The 24,943-nt window shown below is 37.4% G+C and overlaps 3 protein-coding genes and 1 non-coding gene across 4 annotated transcripts; 3 read left to right on the forward strand and 1 right to left on the reverse strand.

Moving 5' to 3' along the window:
- The first annotated feature begins 946 nt into the window (after positions 1-946).
- On the forward strand, positions 947-2,436 carry LOC112742308 (uncharacterized). Its single transcript, XM_025791544.1, has 3 exons — positions 947-953; positions 1,255-2,255; positions 2,428-2,436. Exons 1-3 carry the CDS (start codon positions 947-949, stop codon positions 2,434-2,436), a joined length of 1,017 nt encoding a protein of 338 aa, XP_025647329.1.
- Positions 2,437-13,891: 11,455 nt separating this feature from the next.
- Positions 13,892-13,965, reverse strand: TRNAT-AGU (transfer RNA threonine (anticodon AGU)). The gene has a single exon. It is a non-coding gene; the product is annotated as a tRNA-Thr (tRNA).
- Positions 13,962-17,568, forward strand: LOC112741685 (protein DEHYDRATION-INDUCED 19 homolog 7). The gene is made up of 5 exons (XM_025790756.3): positions 13,962-14,389; positions 14,499-14,671; positions 15,533-15,610; positions 16,446-16,705; positions 17,203-17,568. Exons 1-5 carry the CDS (start codon positions 14,323-14,325, stop codon positions 17,309-17,311), a joined length of 687 nt encoding a protein of 228 aa, XP_025646541.1. The 5' UTR covers positions 13,962-14,322; the 3' UTR covers positions 17,312-17,568.
- Positions 17,569-19,349: 1,781 nt separating this feature from the next.
- Positions 19,350-20,342, forward strand: LOC112741687 (pathogenesis-related protein 10). Its single transcript, XM_025790757.2, has 2 exons — positions 19,350-19,824; positions 19,895-20,342. Exons 1-2 carry the CDS (start codon positions 19,644-19,646, stop codon positions 20,185-20,187), a joined length of 474 nt encoding a protein of 157 aa, XP_025646542.1. The 5' UTR covers positions 19,350-19,643; the 3' UTR covers positions 20,188-20,342.
- Positions 20,343-24,943: the final 4,601 nt, after the last annotated feature.

Genomic DNA, 24,943 nt, shown 5'->3' on the forward strand with positions numbered 1-24,943 from the left:
AGTGTGTAACCCTAATTTCGAAACCCTCCCACTCCACCAGCACCAAGCCATCAGCCCATCACTGCTCACTGCCTCGCCCTCACTATTTTCTTCTTCTCCAACATCGGTGAATCGCCACCATCTACCGGCACCATCGTCTGCGCCGCCAGGCAGAGGCCGAACCCCGGACAGATCCTCATCCCTCGCCTGTCGCCTCGCCTCATCCCTCATCCCTCATCCAACGCAGAGTCGCAGAGCCAGAGCCCACCAGCCCCCACCATGCAGTGAAGGTTCCTCACTTCCTCGTCGACACCAGCCCATCACCACGAAGAGGCCACGCAGAGTCGTAGAGCCCACCACCACGCAGTGAAGGTTCACCGTCCCTGTTCTACCATCGTCGACCGTCGCACTCATCCCTCGCCTGTCGCCTCGCCTCATCCCTCATCCCTCATCCAACGCAAAGTCGCAGAGCCAGAGCCCACCAGCCCCCACCACGCAGTGAAGGTTCCTCACTTCCTCGTCGACACCAGCCCATCACCACGAAGAGGCCACGCGGAGTCGTAGAGCCCACCACCATGCAGTGAAGGTTCACCGTCCCTGTTCTACCATCGTCGACCGTCGCACTCCTCCCTGTTCTGCTTCACTGCGTTCGCCTCCCCTCCCCTATTCGTCGCCATTGTTCTTCACTGCCGATCTGCTTCAATTCTGCCCTGTTCTCCAAGGTAATTTTTTTAAACAAATTCAAATATTAACAATCTTGGAAAATGGTACCAATTCTGCAATGTTGCTTTTGAATTGCTGATGTTAACTTTTTAAAATTTTTTTAGTTTAGTTTAAATCCTACACAGAATTGGTTAATGAGATTTGATATGTTGAAAAAAAAATTAAACTAATGCTGCTTCATGTTTTAATAAGTTAGTCAACTGAATAACTGATGCTGCTTCATGCTTCATGCTTCATGGTTAAAATGTGTGGTACTGTGGTTTACTGGTTGTCTCTTGTCTGGTTTAAACTTTAAACTGTCTGGTTTAATTCTTAGTTAGTGGTTTTTTTTGTTAGTGTTTCTGAATATCTGACTCTGACTGAAACTCTGAAGTCTGAAATGTTAGTGTTAGTTTTGAATTTAGTTAGTAGATACTCTGAATCTGAATTTAGTTAGTGGATAATCTGAATCTGAATTTGTTAGTGAATAATCTGAATCTGAATTTGTTATCTGGGACTGGGTTGTTGATTTGTAGGGATAAAAATACAAAATATCTGAGAATGTTGGTTCAGGGACAGGGTCTTCGCTTCCTAGTATTCCTAGACCTACACCTACTGTTTCTAGGAGGAAAAATACAACTGGAAATAGAAGTGATATAGGATGGAAACATGGGATTGATGTTCAAGGCAATGGTAAAAAAGTGAAGTGTAATTATTGCTCAAAGACTATAAGTGGAGGGATTTATAGATTCAAGCATCATCTTGCCGGTACTAAAGAGGATTCAGAGCCTTGTGCTTCAGTATCTGAAGAAGTTAAGGCTGTGATATTGAAAGTTTGTGCGGAGGCTAAAGAAGCATCATTGAAAAAAAGAAGATTCGGTGATGATGAGGATTATCATGAACAAACAGAAAAGGAGAAGGACAATTTTCAACAAAAGGGGAAAGATATTCGCAACTTTGTCACAAAAGAAAAAGGGGCTCAAGTTCAATCAACAATAAATCAAATGATGAAGAAGGATCTAAAGGAACAATGTGATCAACAATGTGCCATATTTTTCTATACAAGTGCTATTCCTTTCAATGTTATTAAGAATCCCAAGTTTTTAAAGTTTTGTGAGATGGTTGGGAGATATGGAATTGGCTACAAACCCCCTTCTTACCATGAGTTAAGAGAAACCCGATTAAAGAAAGCAATGACCAATGTTGATGAAATGCTTACTGAGTTTAAGGCAGAGCGGAAGAGAACTGGTTGTTCAATCATGTCGGATGGATGGACTGATAAAAAAAGGCGTAGTATTTGTAATTTCTTGGTGAACAGCCCTAAAGGAACAATTTTTCTTTATTCATTGGACACTTCTGACATATCAAAAACAATAAATAAAGTTGTCAAAATGCTAGAAGATGTTATAGAATTTGTTGGCGAAGAGAATGTAGTCCAAATTGTTACAGATAATGCTGCTAGTTATAAGGCTGCTGGAGAAAAAATGATGGAAACTAGAAAAAGTTTGTACTGGATACCATGTGCTGCACACTGCATTGATTTGATATTGGAGGATTTTGAAAAGAAGCTAAAGGTGCATGAAACAACCATAAAAAAGGGAAGAAAAATCACCACGTTTATCTACTCTCGGGGTATGCTCATTAGCATGTTGAGGAATTTTACAAAGGGAAAGGACTTGGTTCGGCCAGGTGCCACAAGATTCACCACTGCCTATTTGACTCTCACTTGTCTTCATGATAATAAAGGACCGTTGATGACTATGTTTGTAAGATCCAGAAATTTCAAAAAAATCTTATTAAGAACTAATTTTGATTTATTTATTCATTACATGCCTTAACCTCAGAAATTATTTTATTAAAGATAATTAAAACAAATTTTGATGGATTGAGTTTAAAGTAATTTAAGGTTTTATCTGATTTTATAATTATCGAATTATTTTCTATATTTAAATAATAAAGTTTAGCAAATTGATAGTTAAATATATTTTTAAGTAATTTTAAGGGATTAAATTGGATTTCAAATTAATATGATATACTCTAATTTTATTAAAATTATCATCAAATTCCAATTTAATCCCAAATTCTCAAATTAAACCTTAACTAAACAAAATCCTAATTTTTCTACCTTAATAAGATAACGGATACCAAAATTGTTCTATATATTTATATAAATTTTAACTAATAAATATCTAATATAAATACTATATGCTATGTGTATTAAACAAAAAGACTACTAACCTTTAAACTGTTAAAGAGAAAATAAAGATTAATAAATTATTAAACCATGATTCACTATGCATGCTTCTTTTGAATATCAATTCCCTTCTTTGACCTCATCATTAATTTTCTTTCTTTTCCTTGCTTACTGTTACACGCCGCCACTAACCATTTTTTTTTCCCAAAACCCAATTACTATCAGCTTTAAAAAAAACTAAAGAAAGAAAAGAAAGGAGGAAAGAAAGGGAAGAGAGGGGAAGGGAGACGCAGGAAAGGGAGAAGGGGAAAGGAGAGGAAGGCGGCGCGGTGGGTGTCACCGCCACCGCCGCCGCCGCTATTGGCAAGGGAGAAGGAGATCTGAGAGGAAGAGGGTGCCGGGGATGAGGGAGCTGCAACAGAAAGAGAGATCCGCGAGAAGAGGACGAAGAAGACCACACCTAACCACGTTTAGCCCGCCGACGCGCCGCCACTGCATAGCGTCGCCGCCATGCCATTGTTGCCATCGAACGCCGTCAAGCACGAAGGGAGCCAGACACCGCGGGGAAGAAGTTGCTCGTCGCGTCATAGTCACTGTCGCTGGGGCTGTGAATCGCCGCTGTGAACCGCGCGAGAGCCAGTGGAGGAGGGGCCTCTGCTGCGTCACCGCCGAGCTTCCATCAGCGCCGAACCGCCATGCCGTCGCTGCTATCGTTCAGACTATCGGAAACCGTTACCGAGCTCCTCGCCGCTGGGAGTTACGATCGGAGCTGCGGCTGCCCCACCGCCGCCTCTGCTGCCGGAAACCGCCGCTTCTCTGAATCCTCTATTGGTAAGCTCTAACCATGCCTCAGCTTCTCTATTCGTTAAATTCTCCATTCCCATGAGTTATTGCTGAGGCTGTTTGTGATAGGGATCGCCGTTGTTACCACTACTGATGAAGCCCATCGAAGTTGCTTGAAGGTTATTGCCACTCTATTTGGTTCTATTAGAAGATGCACTGTTACGGGTGTGGTTGCCGAAAACTGCCGCCGGAACCCGGGCCTTCTTGGTAAACTCTAGCCCTGTTATGGTTTTTCCTCACTGTCGGTCAATCCTGGTTACTATAAGAGTTGTTGCCGAAGTTGTTTATGCTAGGGATTGTTTATCACGAGTTGCTTTGTTGTACGTCGCCATCGGAGCCACCATTCCACTGCTGGCGTCTTTGCTCTGAGCAGTTTGTTGTAGCAAGTATCGTTGTCGTTGCGGCTGTTCGGTTTAGTCGCTCCTCTTTAGTACGGTAAGCTATTCCTTATTTCAATTTCAAACTTTGTCAGTCGTTGTTCCATTATATGTTAAGATTCTGCGACGTTAATGTTTTAGGATCGAGATCCGGTTGCTGTACGTTGGTGAATTTAAGTTACTGTTATGGGTGAGGAAACCATGGAGCTGCAGTTGCGGTTGTCACCAATGTCGGGCCGAGAGGAAAAGAGTTTCGGTGACGTGTTTAGTTTATAGTCTCAGCTAATTGAGGTAGGGGTTTTCTTAAAATTTATTTTATATTACAGAGTTGTTATAAATAGATATTGATGCAAAAATATACTTCTGTGATTATATTTGTCTTGTGGATGTGGTTGTTTGATTGCTTGAGTGATGTACGGTTAAGAAATGGGTTTGAAAAGTTATTTACTTGGGTATTATGAAAAGTGATTTTTCTTAGTTTGGAGTTAAAGCGATTTGATTTTGAGTCGGTCTGATTTTATAAATGATTTAACACTTGAGCTGGTTTGATTTTAAAAAGAGTTTTATTGTTGGAATTGGTTTGATTTGAAAATAATTTGATATTGGAACTGGTTCAACTCTGGAAAATGTTTGAGATTTGGAAATCGTTGAGAAAAGGTTTGAGAAAAGTTTGGATGGGACCCGAAAAAGGGTGGCAGTGTCCGAGTTTTAGAGGAGATGCTGCCGAAATTTCATAAAATTGGAAGTTTTATTTGAAGTAATTAATTAAAAAGATTTGTTCTTAAACATTATATGTTTTAAGATTGATTTATTTATCAGAGAAAGAATTATGTTTTGAATTGGGATTGTTAAAGGATGGAATGGAAAGAAGGATGATGAGGATTTTCTTTGAAATATGGTTTTTGAATGAATTTTGGAAATAAGGTTTGGATTGATGGATGATTATGATGTTGAGAATGTTGAGATATGAATTTTGAATTATTCACATGGCTTATGAATTTGAATTATCTGAGATACGAGGTTCCCTGGATAAAGTACCATGGCTTGCCACCACGTGTACCAGGTTGAAAATTCGATACTCTGTTGACCCTACGATGTAAGTGTGACCGGGCACTATATAAATTCTCGGGAATGTTATCCCCATTGAGCAATATTGATTATTTGAGAAAAAACTATGCATAGACTCTTGGGGATGCACGTCGGGGGACAGTCTAAGGACAATTCAGACTTGTCGGGTTGGCTGGATAACCGACAGATGAGCCTCATCAGCCATAGGACAGGCATGCATCATATGCATTTGTATGCTTTGCTTGAGTTTGAACTTGTTTTGGTTTGCCTAATTGCTAAACTGTTCTTAACTGCTACTTGAACTATTTGCTGTAGCTGCTACCTACTTGTGTTTTCCTTGTCTGTCTTGCCTGTGTTTGTCCTGGCATGCTACATTTGAGAATGAATTTTGGTGCTGAATTAATGATTGTGTTGTTTGATTGCGTGGTTGGTTTCTGATTGAGATTTTCTTATAAGAAAGGAAAAGTTTCAGATTTCTAAAAGAATAAACATTGTTTCTTTGAAAAGGTTTTGAACGATTACCTATTGGTTTTTAAAAGATTCATAAGGCAAAGGTAATCACTGAGCTTGAAAACAGTTTTCTTATAAAATATCTTCTTATGACAACTTTGAAACTCCGTGGTGAGACCGTGTGGTTAGGTTCTCACCCCCTACAGTTTTACCTTTTCAGGAACCGGATGAAGAAGCATTAAGAAGAGTTATACTGCGTTTGGTTTATATGTTATTGTATTAATTAGATTATTATGTTATATATATATATATATATATATATATATATATATATATATATATATATATATATATATATATTGAATTATAAGATATTATGTAAGAAGTCTTGTATATGAATCTATGTCTGCTTGTTTTTTTTAAGATAAGGTATTTACTTCCAGTTTTCAAAGAAATCAGCGATACAGTGTCGAGTCACAGGCTCCTATTTTAATATTCAGTATGTAAAGTAGTCGTAATATTTCTTGCTATCAGAGTAGCGTAGCCGGAAGCGTGACTTCTGATAGTGAGGGTGTTACAATGTTTACTTCTCATGATTGGAAGACAACCAAGGTTGCATCAACGCCTGAAGGAATAAGAGTCCAAAACATGGCCTTTGATAGTAGGCTATGGAAGAATATTGTCATATGTCTCAAGGCTGCTGCTCCTTTCATTACAGTCATTCGCTTGGTTGATTCAGATGAAAAACCAGCCATGGGTTTCATCTTTGAAGGCATGAGAAAAGCCAAAGAAATAATCAAGACTAACTTCGGTTGTGTTAAAAAGAGGTAATCTTGAGTCTTTACTAGTTGAAAGCTTTAATATTTGATTATCAATGTATCATGTTACCATATTTTCTTATTATATTTAGTTATTTATTTAGTTGTTTTATTTTTATTCATTTGCATTGTTATTTTTAGTTATGAACCTGTATGGGAAATTATTGATGAAAGGTGGGAAAGCCAACTGCATAGACCATTGCATGCAGCTGCGGATTATCTTAATCCTCATTATCACTATGAACCTAATTTCATGGTTGATGATGCTGACATTAAGATTGGTCTATATAGTTGTTTGAAAAAACTGGTTCCTAACCAGGAAGAAAGGAAAAAGGTTGGTCTACAGCTTCCTGACTTTCATTATGCTAGAGGCCTCTTTGGTAATGAAACTGCAAAGAGTAGTAGGAAGACCATGCTACCTGCTGAGTGGTGGGACTTCTATGGAGATAGTTGTCCAGAACTAAAGAAGTTTGCTATCTGAGTTCTAAGCTTAACTTGTAGTTCATCTGGTTGTGAGCGTAATTGGAGTGCATTTGAAATGGTGATTCCTTAATCCTTTGAACTATTTATTATTTATTTTAATTTTAATTTTTGTGTATTGCTTAACTATTGGCACTATATGTTTGTAGGTTCATATAAAGAGAAGAAATCGGTTGCATCAAACGAAAATGAATGATTTAGTGTATGTGATGTATAATTTGAAGTTAAAGGGAAAGCAAATTAGAAAAACTCCTGAACTTGAATTTGATGCAGTGCATTCTGATGATGAGTGGATAACTGAAGATGTTAATGAAAATATTGCTGAAAGTGTTGAGCATTCTCACTTGCCAACGAATGACAATACTAATGATGATCCAAATAGTAATGAATTTGCTATTCCAATTATGAATAGTAATGAATTCAACATGGGTGACGGAGGTGAGAATGAGTTTATTGGGGATCCACAATAAAATTTAATAGAGGAAGAAGATGAACATGTGAATGATGATGATGATTTTGTTGGCCGTGTTGAACCTGAGCCTAAAAGAAATGATGTTTCTGATGAAGATGTTGAAGATGATGATGTTGATGCCATGGAAGATGAAGATATTGGAGGATTTGAGTTTTAGACTTTATTAGAACATTTAATTGTTGCTTTTTTGTTTTCTTTTGTGTTTTGGTTGTGTCTTATGAAGCTTTGATTGTGTGATTGTGTGTTTTATGTTGAACTAGATACATACTTGTGAAGGATTTAAATGTGTGATCTAGAGTACTTGTTGTAACTTGTAATTGTAGTATTATGTTAATTTATTATATGTTTTGATGTTGAAATTGTTAAGTTTGAATGTCTATATCTGAGTATATATATATATATATATATATATATATATATATATATATATATATATATATATATATTTATTTATTTATTTTATAAAAATGTATAACAGGTAAACTCGTACGAGTCGAGTCTAGGTCAGCTCCACGAGTTTACAAAGACTCGCGAGTTTGACAACCTTGATTAGTAATGTATAGAAAGAGTATTATTGCTGTGTATAAAGAGAGAGAATAGTATTTGTTATTGATTGTAGTGTTCACGGAGGCTTAACCTCCTATTTATACACATAAGGGGACTTCATTTTCAACTCTCAATTAATATCAATTCATCTTTGGAAAGATGATTCCTTCAATTAACCGCTCAAGTCATAAATGGGCATCCACACATTTGTTCTTATCACAATTCTCCCTCTTGGATGACCATTTAGGATTATGCCTCGTTAAAACCTTACTAAAGAAAAACCCAGTGGAAAAAAAAAACCTTAGTGAAAGAAAAATAGTACAATATCCTTTGTGATGGGGGACTGCCTCATTAAAAACCTTGTCAAGAAAAACCCAATGGAAAAAAACCTGACCAAGGAAAAAAGAGTACAGTCTCCCCCTCTTGTCGACATCATTTAATGTCTCGAAATCGGCGCATCCCAATCTCATGTACCAATCTTTCAAAAGAAGATTTTGGGAGTGACTTTGTAAATAAATCTGTGAGATTGTCACTTGAGCGGATCTGTTGGATATCAATTGTCCTTTGATTTTGAAGATCATGAGTGAAGAAGAATTTAGGAGAAATATGTTTTGTTCTATCGCCTTTGATATATCCGCCCTCAAGTTGAGCAATGCATGCTGTATTATCTTCAAACAGGACAGTTGGAGCTATCTTATGATCAATCAGTCCACATGATGACAGAATATATTGGATCAAACTCCTGAGCAAAAAACATTCGCGACTTGCTTCATGAATCGCTAGTATTTCGGCATGATTAGAGGATGTTGCAGCAATCGTCTGTTTCGTGGACCTCCATGATATAGTTGTACCAACATATGTGAATAGGTATCCTGTTTGAAATCTCCCTTTATGTGGATCAGACAAGTATCCAGTATCTGCATAGCCAACTAATTGTGACTTGGATTCATATGGATAAAACAATCCCATATCAACCGTTCCATGAAGATATCGAAAGATTTGTTTGATTCCACTCCAATGTCTTCTGGTTGGAGAGGAACTATACCTTGCTAATAAATTCACAGCGAATGATATATCGAGTCGTATGTTATTAGCAAGATACATTAACGCTCAAATGGCACTAAGATATGATACTTCAGGACCAAGGATATCTTCATTTTCTTCTTTAGGACGGAATTGATCCTTTTCCACATCCAAAGACCTTACGATCATTGGGGTACTTAATGGATGTGACCTATCCATATAAAATCTCTTCAAGATCTTTTCTGTGTATGTTGTTTGATGAATGAAGATCCCATTTGTTGTGTGCTCGATCTGCAGGCCAAGACAGAATTTAGTTTTTCCAAGATCTTTCATCTCAAACTCTTTTTTTAGAGCTTTTATAGCTATTGGAATCTCTTCAAGAGTTCCAATAATATTTAAATTGTCAACGTACACATGGGCAGATATCATCATTCTTAAATCCATTTTTTGGTTAGATACTCAGTAAGACGATAATACCACATTCGTCGAGATTGCTTTAGACCATATAAAAATCTTTGCAATTTAACTGAGTATAATCCCTGCGAATATTCATTGGATGGTTTAGATATCTTTAGTCCTTCAGGGACTTTCATATAGATATCCTGATCTAATGAGCCGTATAAGTAGGCTGTTACCATATCCATTAAATGCATATGCAGTTTATGATATGCAGATAAATTGACCAAATAACGCAATGTTATCGCATCCACTACAGGGGAATATGTTTTTTCATAATCTATACCGGGCCTTTGTGAAAAATCATGTGCCACAAGTCGGGCTTTATAGCGCACAACTTCATTTTTTTCATTCCGTTTTCTCACAAATACCCATCGGTATCCACCAGGTTTTACATCTTCTGGTGTACGGACTACAGGTCCAAAGACTTCATGTTTTGCAAGTGAGTCTAACTCAGCCTTCATGGCTTCTTCCCATTTTGGCCAATCATTTCTTTGTCGATATTCTTCGACTGATCTTGGCTCAAGATCCTTACTTTCATGCATGATATTTAATGCCACATTATATGCAAATATTTCATTGATAATTGTCTTATTTCGGTCCCATTTTCTCTCCTATAAAGACATAATTTATCGAGATCTCGTCATTTTCACAATTTTCAAGTACCTGAACATCTTCTGGCGTTAAAACTATATCAAAATTTTGGACAACTGCAGGTGTCTTTACTATGTCTTTTTCAACAGGAATAGTATTTACCTCTTTTCTCTTTCGAGGATTTTTGTCTTTGGAACCGACAGGCCTGCCACGCTTCTGGCGTGAATTTGCTTCAGTGGCTACTTGTCCTATTTGGACATCAATTCGAATTGGGGCATTTTTCGCTGGTATATAAGATTTGGTTATCCTCTTTGTATCGAAAAATACATCAGGCAATTCATTTGCTATTCTTTGCAAATGTATAATTTTTTGAACTTCTAGTTCACATTGCCCTGATCGAGGATCTAAATGCATCAATGATGATGATTCCAATTAAGTTCCTTTTTCAGGAAGCTTATTCTCTCTCCCTAATGTTGGAAACTTTGATTCATCAAAATGACAATTCGCAAACCGGGCTTTAAATACATCTCCAGTTTGTATCTCAAGATACCTCACTATAGAGGGAGAATCATATCCAACATATATCCCCAATTTTCTTTGGGGTCCCATTTTGGTGCGAGAAGATGGTGCAATGGGAACATATATTGCATACCCAAATATTCTTAAATGAAAAATATTTGGCTGCTGGCCAAAGGCTAATTGCATAGGAGAGAACTGATGGTAACTCGTTGGCCTCAAACGAATAAGTGCTGCGGCATGTAAAATAGCATGCCCCCAAACCGAGGTTGGGAGATTTATTCTCATAAGTAAGGGTCTAGCAATTAATTGGAGGCGTTTAATAAGTGATTCTGCTAACCCATTTTGTGTGTGAACATAAGCTACTGAATGTTCAACACTTATTCCATTAGCCATACAATAAGCATCAAAAGCTTGGGAAGTAAATTCACCAGCATTATCAAGACGAATTGCTTTGATTGGATTTTCTGAAAATTGTACTTTTAATCGAATAATTTGAGCCAATAATCTCGCAAACGTCAGGTTGCGAGAAGACAATAAGCACACATGTGACCATCTCGAAGATGCGTCTATTATGACCATAAAATATCTAAAAGATCCACATGGTGGATAAATAGGTCCACATATATCGCCTTGAATCCTTTCTAGGAATTCAGGAGACTCAAATACAATCTTTACTGATGATGGCCTTAAAATTAACTTTCCCTAAGAATATGCAGCACAATAAAATTCACAAGATTTAAAAATCTTCTGGTTCTTTAGTAAATGTCCATGGGAGTTTTCAATAATTCTCTGCATCATGGTTGTTCCTGGATGACTCAATCAGTCGTGCCAAGTTATGAATTCATTTGGGCTAGTAAACTTCTGGTTTACAGTGGCATGTGATTCAATTGCACTAATCTTGGTATAATATAACCCAGATGAAAGTGAGGGCAACTTTTCTAATATAACATTTTTATTTGATTCATGAGTTGTGATACATAAGTAAGTACTCATGACTTCCCTCATTCATAGTCTCAATATGATATCCATTTCGACGAATATCTTTGAAACTCAACAAGTTCCTCAGAGACTTGGTAGATAATAGTGCATTATTTATTATGAATTTTGTTCCTCCATAAAATAAAATTATAGCTGTTCCGGGGCCTTCTATCACATTTCCTGAGCCAATAATAGTATTAACATATTATTCTTTTGGCACAAGATGGGTAAAATATATATCACTTTTGAGAATTGTGTGCAAACTCGCACTATCCGCAAGGCAAATATCTTCACTATATGTCCTTGCCATTCTCTTCAAAGACAAATAATAATAATAATAATAAAATGAGAAAAAGTACATGCACAGTAGAATGATTCACATGAATACTTAACAAACACACATATTAAACTATTCCATCATTGATCAAATAGCCAATATTTTCTTCAGGATCCTCAAAGAAATTAGATACATCATAATGAGTGGTAGAATTTTCATCGTTTGAAACAAAATTTGTTTCCTTCCCTTTGTCATCCTTTTTCAAAGATGCTTGATAAAGATCAACTAGGTGCCTTAGAGTACGACAGGTACGTGACCAATGGCCCTTTCCACCACAACAGAAATATTTATCCTCAATTGATTTATTTTACCCAATATTTCTTTCTTTATCCCACTTCCAGTGAGATCCTTTCTTGTGAATATAATTCTTCTTCCTTCCATAATTTTTCTTGTTACTAAAACCTTGCCATTTACCTCTTCTGGGGTAATGATTTGCCGCATTTACTTCAGGAAATGGGGCGGCGCCAGCTGAGCGCGCTTCATGATTTCTTAAGAGTAACTCATTGTTGCGCTCAGTAACAAAAAGGCAAGAAATTAGTTCAGAATATTTTTTAAATTCTTTTTCTCGATACTACTTCTGCGGGAGCACATTCGAGACATGAAAAATTGAGAAAGTTTTCTCTAACATATCGGGTTTGAGGAAGTATCACATGATTGTACCTTTCTTCAAGGTCTTTCCACAGATCTGCAGGATTTTTTAATGTGAGATATTCATTTTTCAATCATACGTTAAGATGACAACGAAGAAAAATCATAGCTTTAGCTTTATCCTTTTGGGATGCATTATTTTCAGCTTTAATGGTATCTCCAAGATCCATTGAATCAAGATGGATTTTAACATCTAGTATCTATGATAAATAATTACTTCCAGATATATCAAGAGCGTTAAATTCAAGATGAAAGAGCTTCGACATAATGAAAATTTGTTACCTGGAATCTTCCTAAAATTTGATTAGAGTCTCGTGCTGATAACGTGTTGTAGAATAAATAAATAAGGAAGAGGAAATAGATATAAAATAAAGAAACATAAATAGATCGTATTAATATTATATCTACCAATATAATTACTCAATATAATAAAAATAATTCATATATTTAAATATATGTAGTATCGTAAAAGAGAAGAAGAAATATTAGTAATGTATAGAAAAAGTATTATTGCTGTGTATAAAGAGAGAATATTATTTGTTATTGATTGTAGTATTCACGGAGGCTTAACCTCCTATTTATATACATAAGGAGACTTCATTTTCAACTCTCAATTAATATCAATTCATCTTTGAAAAGATGATTCCTTCAATTAACCACCCAAATCATAAATGGACATCCACACATTTGTTCTTATCACAACAGATTTAACTCTTAAAATTTTTTGATATTATAATTTTAAATGAATCAATTAATTTTACAAAATTTTTACTAAATCTGGCGATTTTACAATTTAAATCTTTTTAAGATTTTATGTTTTATGTATTTAATTTACTTTTTTTAATTTCACATAAAATATCAATTTTCTCTACCCTGCATAGGTGCATACAAATGATGATGATTATTATTATTATTATTATTATTATTATTATTATTATTATTATTATTATGCAAAGTAGAAAATAAATATATATGATGCACCATACAAGAACACCCTTTTAATCCACCATATCATTTGGACTATAGTGATCCAAAACTCAACTCTCCCATACAATACAAAGCGCTCCTCAACTTGTAATGTATAATTGCCTGTGTTGTATCTACTCATTGTCCTATATATCTACTACGTAGGACTCATCATCATCATAGCATCTTAGACACATTATTGCTACAACAATTAAAGCCAGGAAAGAAAAGTGAGGGAAGCGATTAAAGGACACTGTACCGGGAATTAAGAGCCTTGAAATTTTGTCTAAATTCAAATCGATGATGGGTACATAAGTACACTAATTTGAATTTTGGGTCCTCAAGTAAATAACACGCAACCCTTGTTTTTTTTTGTTCTGGACCTGGCCCGGCCCATTTAATAAGAGATCCATAAAATAATTATTCATAGTTATTAAAATTTGCTCTTGTTGAGAGTCGAACTCAAGACCTCCCGCTTACTAAACGGGTGCTCTAACCAACTGAGCTACGAGAGCTTCACAAAAATTTTGTTTAAAAATAGCAATAAGGAATATAAGGAAGGAAGTGCTCTCGACTTGGCGCGTTCCAGAATGGCAAAGAAAGTAGTTAAGTTTGACGCAGCAGGACACGTGGCGGTTCACCTCCCCACATTAAAAAAAAAAGACAGAAAAAAGAAAGAGAGAAGGAACAGAGAAAAGAAAAGCCAACGCAACAACACACACTCTCTCTCTCTCGTGTGCCGGAAGGTCGGTAGAGACTCTCTCTCTCTGTCTCTCTTTCTTTCTTCGTTTGGTTGTTTGGGTTGCTGCATCCCCATCTTAGGGTTTCGTCGTTGACGCGCCCTTTTTACTCTTTTGCCCCTCTCCGCTTCAATGGACTCCGATTCCTGGATTTCCGCTCGTCTCTCCACCGCTTCACGCCGTTACTATTCTCGATCTGGTGAACTTCCCATTTCCTTCCTCTTTTCATCCATTTCTTATTTCTTAATTTAATAATTATGTGTCATTAATTTGATAATTCGTGTGTTTGTTTGTGGTTTCGCTTGTAGATCTGTATGTTGGCGGTGTTCACGAGGATTCCGATGGCGGAGGTGGTGGTGGCGGAGGAGGAGGCGATGATTTCAGGGCGGAGTTTCTTTGCCCCTTTTGTGCCGACGAGTACGACGTCGTTGGACTCTGCTGCCACATTGACGAGGACCATCCTCGAGAAGCCAAAAACGGGGTACCTTCCCTTTTTTTTGTTCTCTCTTAAATCTCTGTCACATTTCCATGTTCGAAATTTTGAGCTTTTTATCTTTTCTTCGTCCCTACTTTAATGTCTGAATACGATGGCGCCACCTTTTATTTATAATTTGATTTTTGAACTTGGAATAAAAAAGGTGTAAAAATGAAGGTGATAGTCTCTCGTTTATGACATAACGAAAATTATTCTACTAATGTGGTATTTAAGCCTAGCAGTAATGAGTGGAAAAAGGAATTCACCTAAAGTTGTTCGGTCACAGTAGAAAGTGTAACGTGATCTCTACCATACTATCTTTGAAATTTACCGAGCAATTCCTAGGACTAAAGGGGGGTGGACCTTAGGCATTTTGTTTGTACCTTACTCATATGCCTGTATTGTATGGTCTTGATAACAGTCACTTTTATCCATTTTCTTAAATTTATTCTGGCTGTCTTGTTACAACTTGTAGATAATGGAATATGGATGCTAGAGGAGTGGTCCTGTTTGGGTTAGTGAGGGTGACTGCTAGATGAGTGAAAGAAAAGAGAGAGAGAAGGGAGGGGTTGAGAGGGGGGGAGGGGGGAGTGTATTTGGTTCTTACGCAAGTTGTTTTTGTGTGCTGAAATAACGTTTCTGCAATTATTTTGTTTGATGGTGCACACACGCCCAAATTTGTGGTGCTTGGTTTTTTGTGAATTATGAGTTATATATAATACGAAATTACGACGGTGTTCTTTCTTTTCTATGTTTTTTTTGGTTAAAAAGGCCAAAGCATTGCATTGGCTGAGGTGTTATGGCTTTTTTCGCTTTTGTTTTTCTATGTGCTAACTTGTGGTTTCCTCGGGTTTCTTATATTCTCAGGTGTGTCCAGTCTGTGCGAAAAAGGTGGGGATGGATCTTGTCGGACATATTACTACACAACATGGGAATTTTTTAAGAATATCCTTTTCACTAGTTGGTTTCCTTTATGGTTCTTCTTCTTGTTGTTTTCATTTTCTCCCTAGATATACTAGAACGGTGCATGTTTTTTTCCAAATGACTTGTATGGATGATCTCTGTGCAAAAAAATCTGGTTTTGGACGAGTTTTCGTTCTTTTTCAGTTATGTCAAAAGAGGGAGTCCAAAAGAATGAAAGTTTATGCCAAAAATTTATTTACGCCCGCCCTTCAACATAAATGACCGGCTGCTTAACTATAATGGAGTTTTGTTTACACTGAGAATGTTGTGTGGGATGAATTTTGGGCAGTTAAAAGCCAATAAAGACATAGTTCAGCTTTTCGTAGATGAGGATTCTTAGATGTATAAGTGTGCACACTAGCTAGGTAGTATTAAACCCGTGATCTATGGTAAGGTACTATGATCTGCCGTCATTTGATCCATGTTGCCGATTTAGTTGTTAGTTTAGATGCAGGGGAGTTACTTGCCTCATGTATGTTTTCTCATGAAACTTGTTTAGATGTGACTAGTCATCATATGTGGTTTATATATGTGACTTTACCGTTGTTAGAGGCTAATATCTTGTACTGTCTTTGAAGACCCTGTTCTTCCCATGTGATTTTGTAGGCCTCTGTTCAATCAATGTGAATTATGAGTAGGTGTATAAAACAACTTTGTGTTCTGGAACACATTTTCTATTTGTCTACTATTTGCATGCCTAACTACCTGGTTCCAACCTCCAAGTATCATTTTGTGCAAATCTTTTAAATTGCTTGGTCTAGTTTAGATAACCATGCCAGACTGGAGGCTACAAAGATTTTCCTTAACTAATAATTACGTGCAGCGAAAAAGGAGGCTCAGGAAAGGAAGCTCTAGTTCAACATTTTCTATATTGAGAAAAGAATTGAGAGAAGGAGCCTTGCAGTCCCTTCTTGGAGGTTCTTCCTTCATATCTTCCTCCAATTCTGAGCCAGATCCTCTGTTGTCGTCATTCATTTTTAACCCAGTTTTATCCGATGAGTCTGAAAGTGCACAACCTTGTCCTTCCATTGAAGCTGCCCTAGTAAAAGAAAGCTCAAATAAGAGTTCCTTGGAAAGGTAGGGGTGCTTATATTGTTTTATGCTTAACCTTTTCTTTGTTTCAGAAATTGTGTGTTAAAAATGTTTCATGTTGGATGCTAACCATGTTCTATGATCAATTTTGCCTTGAGTTCTTGTTTTTGGAGACTTGAAAGTATATGCGAAACGTAATGGATGGCATTTGGACTGGTATGTTTGGTTGCCGGGTAAAACTCAGGTGGAAATTTTCATGGATAAACTCCATGGGGATTTTTACACAGGTGTTCATCTATAAAAATTTTCACCCGTTTTTAGCCCCCAAGTCCCCAACCAAAAACACCTTGAGAGCTATGCCTTGGTTTCATGTGTCTGAAGTCTTGAGCTGTGATTACAGATTGACAATATAATCATGCTGGCATTCTCTCATACTGCGTTGTCGTCGTGTTTTAATTCTTCAATATTATGTCATTCACCAATCAAAACTAGTTCAGATTTTCTCCCACTCTTGTTTGACAATTAGTTGTTTATGGTAACAGAAAACCTCAACAGGTACAGCTGTCAGACGAGGATAAAGTAGAGAAAGCGCGGAGGTTTGAGTTTGTTCAAGGGCTGCTCATGTCGACAATTCTTGACGATAACTTATAACTGAAATTTATGGCTCGTAATGCTACTATTATTACTATTGTACTAGGAGCAGGAGCTATATGTATTAAGCACCAGAGGAGAAGTGGGAGTTCGAGTTTGTTGTGGAAGATGATAGAAGTGGGAGTAGCTAGATCAAAGAAAATATGTAATGTATCTAGAGCTATGTTCATAAAATGCAACAATGGGAAGGAACCTTTGTTATGCTGCTTGTGTAATATGCTAGTTCAATGCAAATGAAATAAAATTTATGTGGCGTACATGGCACCATAGAATGTAGATGCAGTAGAATTCAGACCCATCATCACCCATGTTAGTTTATTTTTTAAAGAGGCTATCGAATACTTTCCCCATAAACCAAAATCGGATGCTCCTGTGCGAAATACATTATTGATGTATATAAATGAATTCGTGAGTGATAGAGACGGCTTTACCCTTATATACTTGTTAATCTGAGTTCTGAAGTAAAGGGAATATCTAATAATTGAAATATTGATTCAACGGAACATTAATTAGGCATAGGTTCAATTTGGATGCATGAATACTGTAAAATATTTTAGTGTGTTTTTTTGGTTGGTTAAATTATATCATGAAAGGTTCAAATCCCAGACTTCTATACCTCACTACCTCTAATAGAGGGAAGGCGATATAACTGTTATTTGAGCTACAACTCATCATATCAGTTATTGAACCACATTTGTTACTGACTTACTTTGGATAATTATTCTTAAGCAAATGGGCTATTTCGAAAAGCATTCCAAACCAACATCTTTATGTTGAGCTTGTTACCGTGTTGATCAGCGAGTATTTTTCACCCCTTATCTATATATCTGAATTTCTGTTTAACCCTAAATTTCTGAAGGGTTGGCTGCATCTTTTTTTTCCCTTTAAATATAAAATCTTTCCTACCAAAAAAAAAAAAAAAAAAAAAAAAAAAAAAAACCTAGAAAAAGAACACCAATACATGGTTGCCGTTTTAACCAAGATCCTCCGATTTAATAAAATAGCCGGCCTAGCCTAATTTATTTTATATTATATATGGTAAAATAAATTAAATTCTAATATATATATATTTTTTATTTTTTACATTTATTACATAAATTAAAATAAAATATATTTTATATATTTAAAAAACAAGTATTAATCCTTTTATGCTTTTTAAATTTTTTTATTTATTTAATTAATTATGATCAAATTAATTAGTTAAACTAGTAACCCAATACTTGAACACTCTAGTAGTTGGTTAGACGAAAAATCTATTGGTTAAACTAGGAACCTACTCTAGTGGGATTAAGGATCCATTTGGAGGCTAAAAAATTTTGATATGGAAGCAAAATGAGTGATATACTTTAACATGGTAATTTTTGGTATTTTTTAAAATTATGGGTTCGATTTGTGTTAAAAAATTGAAAAAACTCAGAGTACACAAATCGGATCATACGAGTTGTTTGATTTTAAAATTTTGCTTAAGAAATCGTATGATCCGACTTGTGGTTGGGCAAATATAAATTTCGGAAGTTAGAAAACGGACCCTTCGAGTTGTTTGTTGTTGTCTATGAAATGGCATATCAAACGCAATTCGGACCTTCCGTTTACTGATAGAGAACTCGCATGTCCGAGTTCTGTTCCACTGACACCACATAGCTGTGAAGCACCTGTATTTCCCATATCCGAGTCCAACACCATTTGTGCTTCCATATTCAAATTAAAAAGTGCCATTTGAATTAACTTTTGAAAAAAATATTTTTTTATTTAAAAAAAATTTAATAAACAAAAATTATTTTAAATTTGGATATAATTTTCAAATATTAAAAATATCTTTTATTTCTATTTTTTTAAAGTAAAATATTGTTGACTTTTAAAAAAAGTAAATGATTTTTTTTTTAAAAGATGTATTTAAACGTATTTAAAACTTAATAGAAATATTTTATTTTTGGTAAAAAATATTTTTTTTTCACTCACCATTCCAAATCAGCAGTAATTACAAGGTCCAAAATAGGCTAAAATCATTCTTAATAATTCATATAATTGATATCATGTGAAAGTTAGATATTGACATTACTCTTAATAGGAGACGCCAAAATGGCCCTTTCAGTAGCATCATAGTTCTCAAAGAAATTAATAAAATAATAACAGCATTTGAAATCCGGCATCAATATTCATTGACAAGTACAAGTGCGTGATTGAGTAATGGTTATTGCTTCTCCCTTGAAACAGAAACTGATGTTCATGTTATTTCACCAACCTCACTGCACTCAACTTCTCCACCTAACCACCATAGCTAGTGCCTTTATAAAATCTCTACACACAAGTCTATCTTGAAGAACAACTAATAATGGGTGTTGTTACTCAAGAATATGCTACCCCTGCTGCTGTGCCACCTGCTAGGCTATTCAAAGCCATGTCTTTAGATATTCACAATCTCTTCCCTAAGATTGTTGAACCCATTCAAAGTATTGAGTTCACTCAGGGAGATGGAGGTGCTGGAACCATCAAGAAGCTCACCATCCTTGAAGGTACCCTCAATCGTCATCATCATACATATATAGCTTTTTTTTTCGTATTAATAAATGAATATTGTTACAGGTGGGGAAAGCAAGTATGTTCTTCACAGAGTGGATGAAATTGATGCTGAAAAGTTTGTGTACAACTTCAGCATAATTGGGGGAACAGGGTTGGCTGAGACATTGGAGAAGATCCAATTTGAAAGCCAATTGGTGGAAACACCCAATGGAGGGTCCCTTAGGAAGGTTCATGTTCAGTTCTTCACAAAGGGTGATGCTAAGATGAGTGAACAAGACCTTAAGGCTTCTCAAGCCAAAGTGGAAGGCCTTGTTAAGCTTGTTGAGACTTTCCTTTTGGCTAATCCTGATTATTAGCTTGCTTTTATTTTCTGCATGTCTTTTCAAAGGACTCATAAATAACAAAAATGTTTGTTAACCAAAATAAATTAATAAAAAATAATTAATCTTATTTAATATTTATTAATTATTATAATAATTAATAAATAATACATAAGATAAGTTTGAGTTGATTTTTTTTTTGTCTCTCTATCATAACGGCATAAATAATAACACTATACTTTCTATTTAATGTGTTGCCGTCCTTGTTGATTTCCTATCTAAGTGTTCACACCAAGGTTATAAAAATTTCATGGGTCATCAAAACACTTTTAGCTATTTCTTCACCGATTTAGAAGTTCATTTGATTTAATTAATTTAATTGTAGTTCAATTAAAATAATTTAATTATAATAAAATAACAAGAATAAGCTAAATTCAACCAGAGTCTACAGGTAACAACAATAAGAATTAATGATTAAACATTTAAAGCAACATAACGGAAAGACAATGGGACCAAAATTGAGGCAAAAGAAGACAATGGCTGAAACGTAGGGTGTAAGAGAAGACAACGGCTATAGGAGGAGATGACGAGGACTGCGATGACCAAAATAACAGTGAAGTTGACGAGAGAAGCGGTTGAAGATGAAAGACTATGAAATTCAGAAATATTATTAGAGTTTTTTTTCCGTTTTTTTCGATTTGGTTCGGTTCACCAGATTGATTTTCTGGTTTTCTACCAATTTTGGAATAACAAGTTTGTTACGTTAGGTAATCAGAGATTATTAGGTTGGATTAGTTTGGCTGGCCCAATCGTCTGAATGAGGAAGTATCCAAGTGGATTGATGATCCAAGGCTCCCGTCCGACTTTGGTGTGAGAAAATGGGGGGTAGTACCTGCAAAGACACTCCGATGCCAAAATCAGCAAGGGGAGCAAAACAGGTCTAGAGAGTATTGGGTTCCTGAGATACCTGAGGAGTGCCAGTGTATTTATAGTGGTGAACCAATAACCACCGCTGAAGTAGTTCCACCTTTTAAGGTGGATAACCATCCCTTTATCTTAGGGAAGTTGAGATATGGCTCCTGGAAGTGGGTTGAGAGATTTTAGGGGCAGTTGCCCATTTGAATGAGTGTTTATCTGCCAGCTAATCGTCGTTCCCGACTTCTTTAGAGCAAGTCGTGGTAAGGACCGACTTCGTAGGATGAAGGTCGGTGTAGGGTACGGCTCAATCCTTTGGATTGGGCATTTCGTCTAGACCTGGACATTAGCGTTGAGCCAGGGTATGAACAGTGCCCCTACTCGAGCCCAATTTCTTTGAAGACTTGGGTTCAAGTATTCTACTCGGGGTCGTAGCCGACTTGTGAGGGAACCGACGTGATTGTTCGGAACCGACGTGACTTTCATGACTTTTGATTTTCACAGTTACGTCTAATCAAACGTCGCGTCTGTTAGGAGTTTGCGTAGGTATTAATTACCTTGGTAACGGTGCACCCATTAATGACGACTTTCCGTTTTTACCATTATGCCCCTAACGTGCTTATAAATACCTTCCCTCTCTTTCGTTGTTTCATTTTTGCGATTTTTCAAATTTTCTTCTTCTCTGTTCGTGGGGCATTCTTCGTTTGAAGGCTTTCATCTTCCTCTACCTTATTTCCAGGCAAAGGTTAGTCTTTTCTCCTCGTCTCTTTTAAGAAATGCTTCTGTTTGCATGCCTTTACTTTTTTAGAGAGAGGAGTTGACTTCGTAGGCTTTTTGTTTGATTCCGTATCCCCTTAGAGACCCTGTTCTTGATCTTTTTTCTTTTTCCTTTGTAGGTTTCGCTAATCCTTTTTAGGAAAAGAAAAATGACTTCCATAGAAACTCTTGCTCAGTGGGTCGATGTCACGGTCTTAAGAGAGGAACCTCTGGTTGATACTGATTTTATTACTGACCTTCGCACTCGTCACCGGCTCTGCACCTCTGATGAGGATGAGCCAAAGTATGAACTACTTGCTCCAGGTCCAGAAGACCGGGTTTGCTTTGGGAGGGCTTCAGAGGCAACCCTTCATTTCTTTTATATGTACGAGAGCATGATCACCCGCCTGGGCGTTTTTCTCCCTTTCTCTGACTTTGAGATTGCTGTTTTACGTCACTGCCGTGTTGCACCTACCCAGCTTCACCCCAATTCCTGGGGTTTTCTGAAAATTTACCAGTTTATCAGCCATGCTTTGGACTTTCCGACCTCTTTGAGGATTTTCTTTTTTCTCTTTCACATGACCAAGCCCTTCAGTGGACAAAATAATAAGCAACAGTGAGTGTCTTTCCGGGCTATACAAGGTTGGAGGGTCTTCACCCTTTTTGATGAATCCTTCCATGACTTCAAAAACTATTTTTTCAAGGTTCAAGCCGTAGAGGGTCACCACCCCTTTTTCCTGAACGAGAATTCTTCTCCTTGCTTTCCCCTATACTGGTTGGAGGCCTCCCCCTGTGAGAAATACAGTTTGGATGATCTGGATGAAGTGGAGGCAGCCATTGTGGGGTTCCTCCTAGAAGTGTGGGGGAGGGCCCCATATCTGGATACCAAAAAATTTCTCCAGGGGTCGCCGACCTTTGTCTAGACACAACTAGGTAGCTTTTGTTTTTTTTACTTTGCTTCCGACTTGCGATTTGTTTTTACCGACTTGTCTGACTTTTTGGCTACTGATTATTTTTTATAGAGATGGCGAAGAAGAATTCCAGTGAGTCTTACCAGAGAGTCCAAGAGGCCAAGGCGAGGTCCCGTGCCAGGACTGGCGGCGCCAGGGTAACTGGTTCTCTTCTTCCTCTTCCTCCTCCCCCTTCTTCCCGAAGTTTGGGGACTCCTTCTCAACCCATCGTCATTTCCTCCTCGGCTTCTTCTCAGCCGCCCCCTCCTCCTCGATCTTCTCCTAAGCCAGAGAAGAAGAAGCGCAAGACTTTAGAGTCTAGCTCTTCTTTTGAAGGTGAGGCTAAGGTGGATGCTCCTGCATTTATCCGGAAATACATCTATCCCCATACTCGTATAGGTATGGATGATGTTTCTATCTGGAACCACCTCACTATTCTGGCTCAGGAGAATGTCAGGGCGGCGGCGGTGTGCACCAAGTTTCTTGATATTTTTGAGAAGACTCCTCTTAGCTCTCTGGGTTCAACTTCGAGGGTTGAAGAGTTAGAGGAAAGACTTCTCATATATCAGAAACATGAGAAGGAGTTGAAGAAGGAGGTCGCTGAGTTGAAGGAGGAGAGGGACGTCCTTCGGGAGAAGGAGAGCAAGTTACAAGCCCAATGCAATATGGAGGAGGGCTTGAGGAAGAAGGCGTAGGAGAGTTATTCGAGCTTGTTCGAGGACCTCGTGGCGATGAGGAAGGACTTGTTGAATTCTCGGACTGCTTATGCCGAGTTGGAGGACTCTATTGCCGAAGGAGCCGAGGAGGCCTGGAGAATTTTTAAGGAGCAGGTCGGAGTCCTTGCTCCCGACCTTGATCTCACTCCTTTGGATCCTGACAAGATTGTCATTGATGGTGCCATAGTTTATCCTCCTCCCTCCCCTAAGCCTGTCACCGATTCCGATTTGAAGACTCGGGGGGCAGAGGATAATCGAGTCCCCTCCTCGTTCAAAGGATGCTCCGAGTTCCTCAAGGCCTCGTTCAAAGGATGCTCCGAGTTCCTCAAGGCCTCATGGAACCTCCTCTCCGTCTCCTATGGATACTTCTCTCCCTGGTACTGATGGCGCTCCGACTACTCTTCCTGGCTCTGGTGGTGATCCGACTACTCTTCCTGGCTCTGGTGGTGATAATCTCTAAAAATTTGTTAGCTATATGGGGGCCCGGCCTGTGGGTCCCCTCTTTTTTAAACTCTTTTTATGTTTGTTGTGGTGATTTGGTTGACATTTCTCTTGGCCTTTTGAGGCCGTAAATAAAATATTTATAAATACCCTTTTTGGATAAGGGTTTAAGTTACTTTTTGTGTGCATGCTTTTCTGATCTTGATACTTTAGAGAATTTCTTCGACCTTTTTTGAAAACCTATTCTTTGGCTTGTCTGTCCTCCTGAGCCCTTTCGCTTTAAGGACTTAGGACATTATTTATGCTTTTTAGTAGGCTTTTCGATCTCTTTTTTGCTATTCCTTATACTCAACTTTGTGATTTATTGAGTTTCTATAACTTAGGTTATTTTTGCGATGCGTTTTCCTTTCTACTCAGATTTTGACTCCGACTTATGAGTCGGTATGTTTCCGAGTCTCTTACCATAAACTTTTATAACCTCTTTACACCGACTTGTACCTCGTCGTTTTATCCTGACAACCATCTAGGTCGGTTCATGGGATTTTCATGCTTTGTCGAGCTTAAGTCGGCGCGTTTCGTAGAAAGAAAAATAAACGAGAAGGAATTTATAAGAGATATTGTAAAAGATCTTTATTTATTAGGGAATGTACTTTACTGCTACTAAAGGTTTTTAATAATCTATTCCCCCTTAGCCTCTACTATGATGCCTCATTAAAAACCCTTCTTCAGAAAAAACCCTTTGACTTTTGGGAAAAAAAAATCGTGAAGTTGGGAAAAGAGTACATCAGGGAGTAGAGTTCGCTTTTAGCTATAGTACATTTTCATGTTACAAGCATGCCACGATCTAGGTAACTCGGTGCCGCTTAGGTCGGTCACCTTATAGTAACCTTTTCCTAAGACCTCGCTAACTTTGTAGGGTCCTTTCCAATTGGCAGCGAGCTTTCCTTCCCCCGATTTGTTGACTCCAATGTCGTTTCTGATCAAGACCAAGTCGTTTGGGGTGAAACTCCTTCG

This window comes from Arachis hypogaea, chromosome 14 (assembly GCF_003086295.3).
Source record: "Arachis hypogaea cultivar Tifrunner chromosome 14, arahy.Tifrunner.gnm2.J5K5, whole genome shotgun sequence".
NCBI classification, from domain to species: domain Eukaryota; kingdom Viridiplantae; phylum Streptophyta; class Magnoliopsida; order Fabales; family Fabaceae; genus Arachis; species Arachis hypogaea.

Bases quoted from the DNA above. Each gene is read 5' to 3' on its own strand.
- LOC112741685 (XM_025790756.3), top strand. From the start codon at position 14,323: ATGGACTCCGATTCCTGGATTTCCGCTCGTCTCTCCACCGCTTCACGC. The intron at 14,672-15,532 runs GTACCTTCCCTT...TTATATTCTCAG, and splicing joins CTCGAGAAGCCAAAAACGGG to GTGTGTCCAGTCTGTGCGAA. The intron at 15,611-16,445 runs ATATCCTTTTCA...ACTAATAATTAC, and splicing joins AACATGGGAATTTTTTAAGA to GTGCAGCGAAAAAGGAGGCT.
- LOC112741687 (XM_025790757.2), top strand. From the start codon at position 19,644: ATGGGTGTTGTTACTCAAGAATATGCTACCCCTGCTGCTGTGCCACCT. The intron at 19,825-19,894 runs GTACCCTCAATC...ATATTGTTACAG, and splicing joins GAAGCTCACCATCCTTGAAG to GTGGGGAAAGCAAGTATGTT.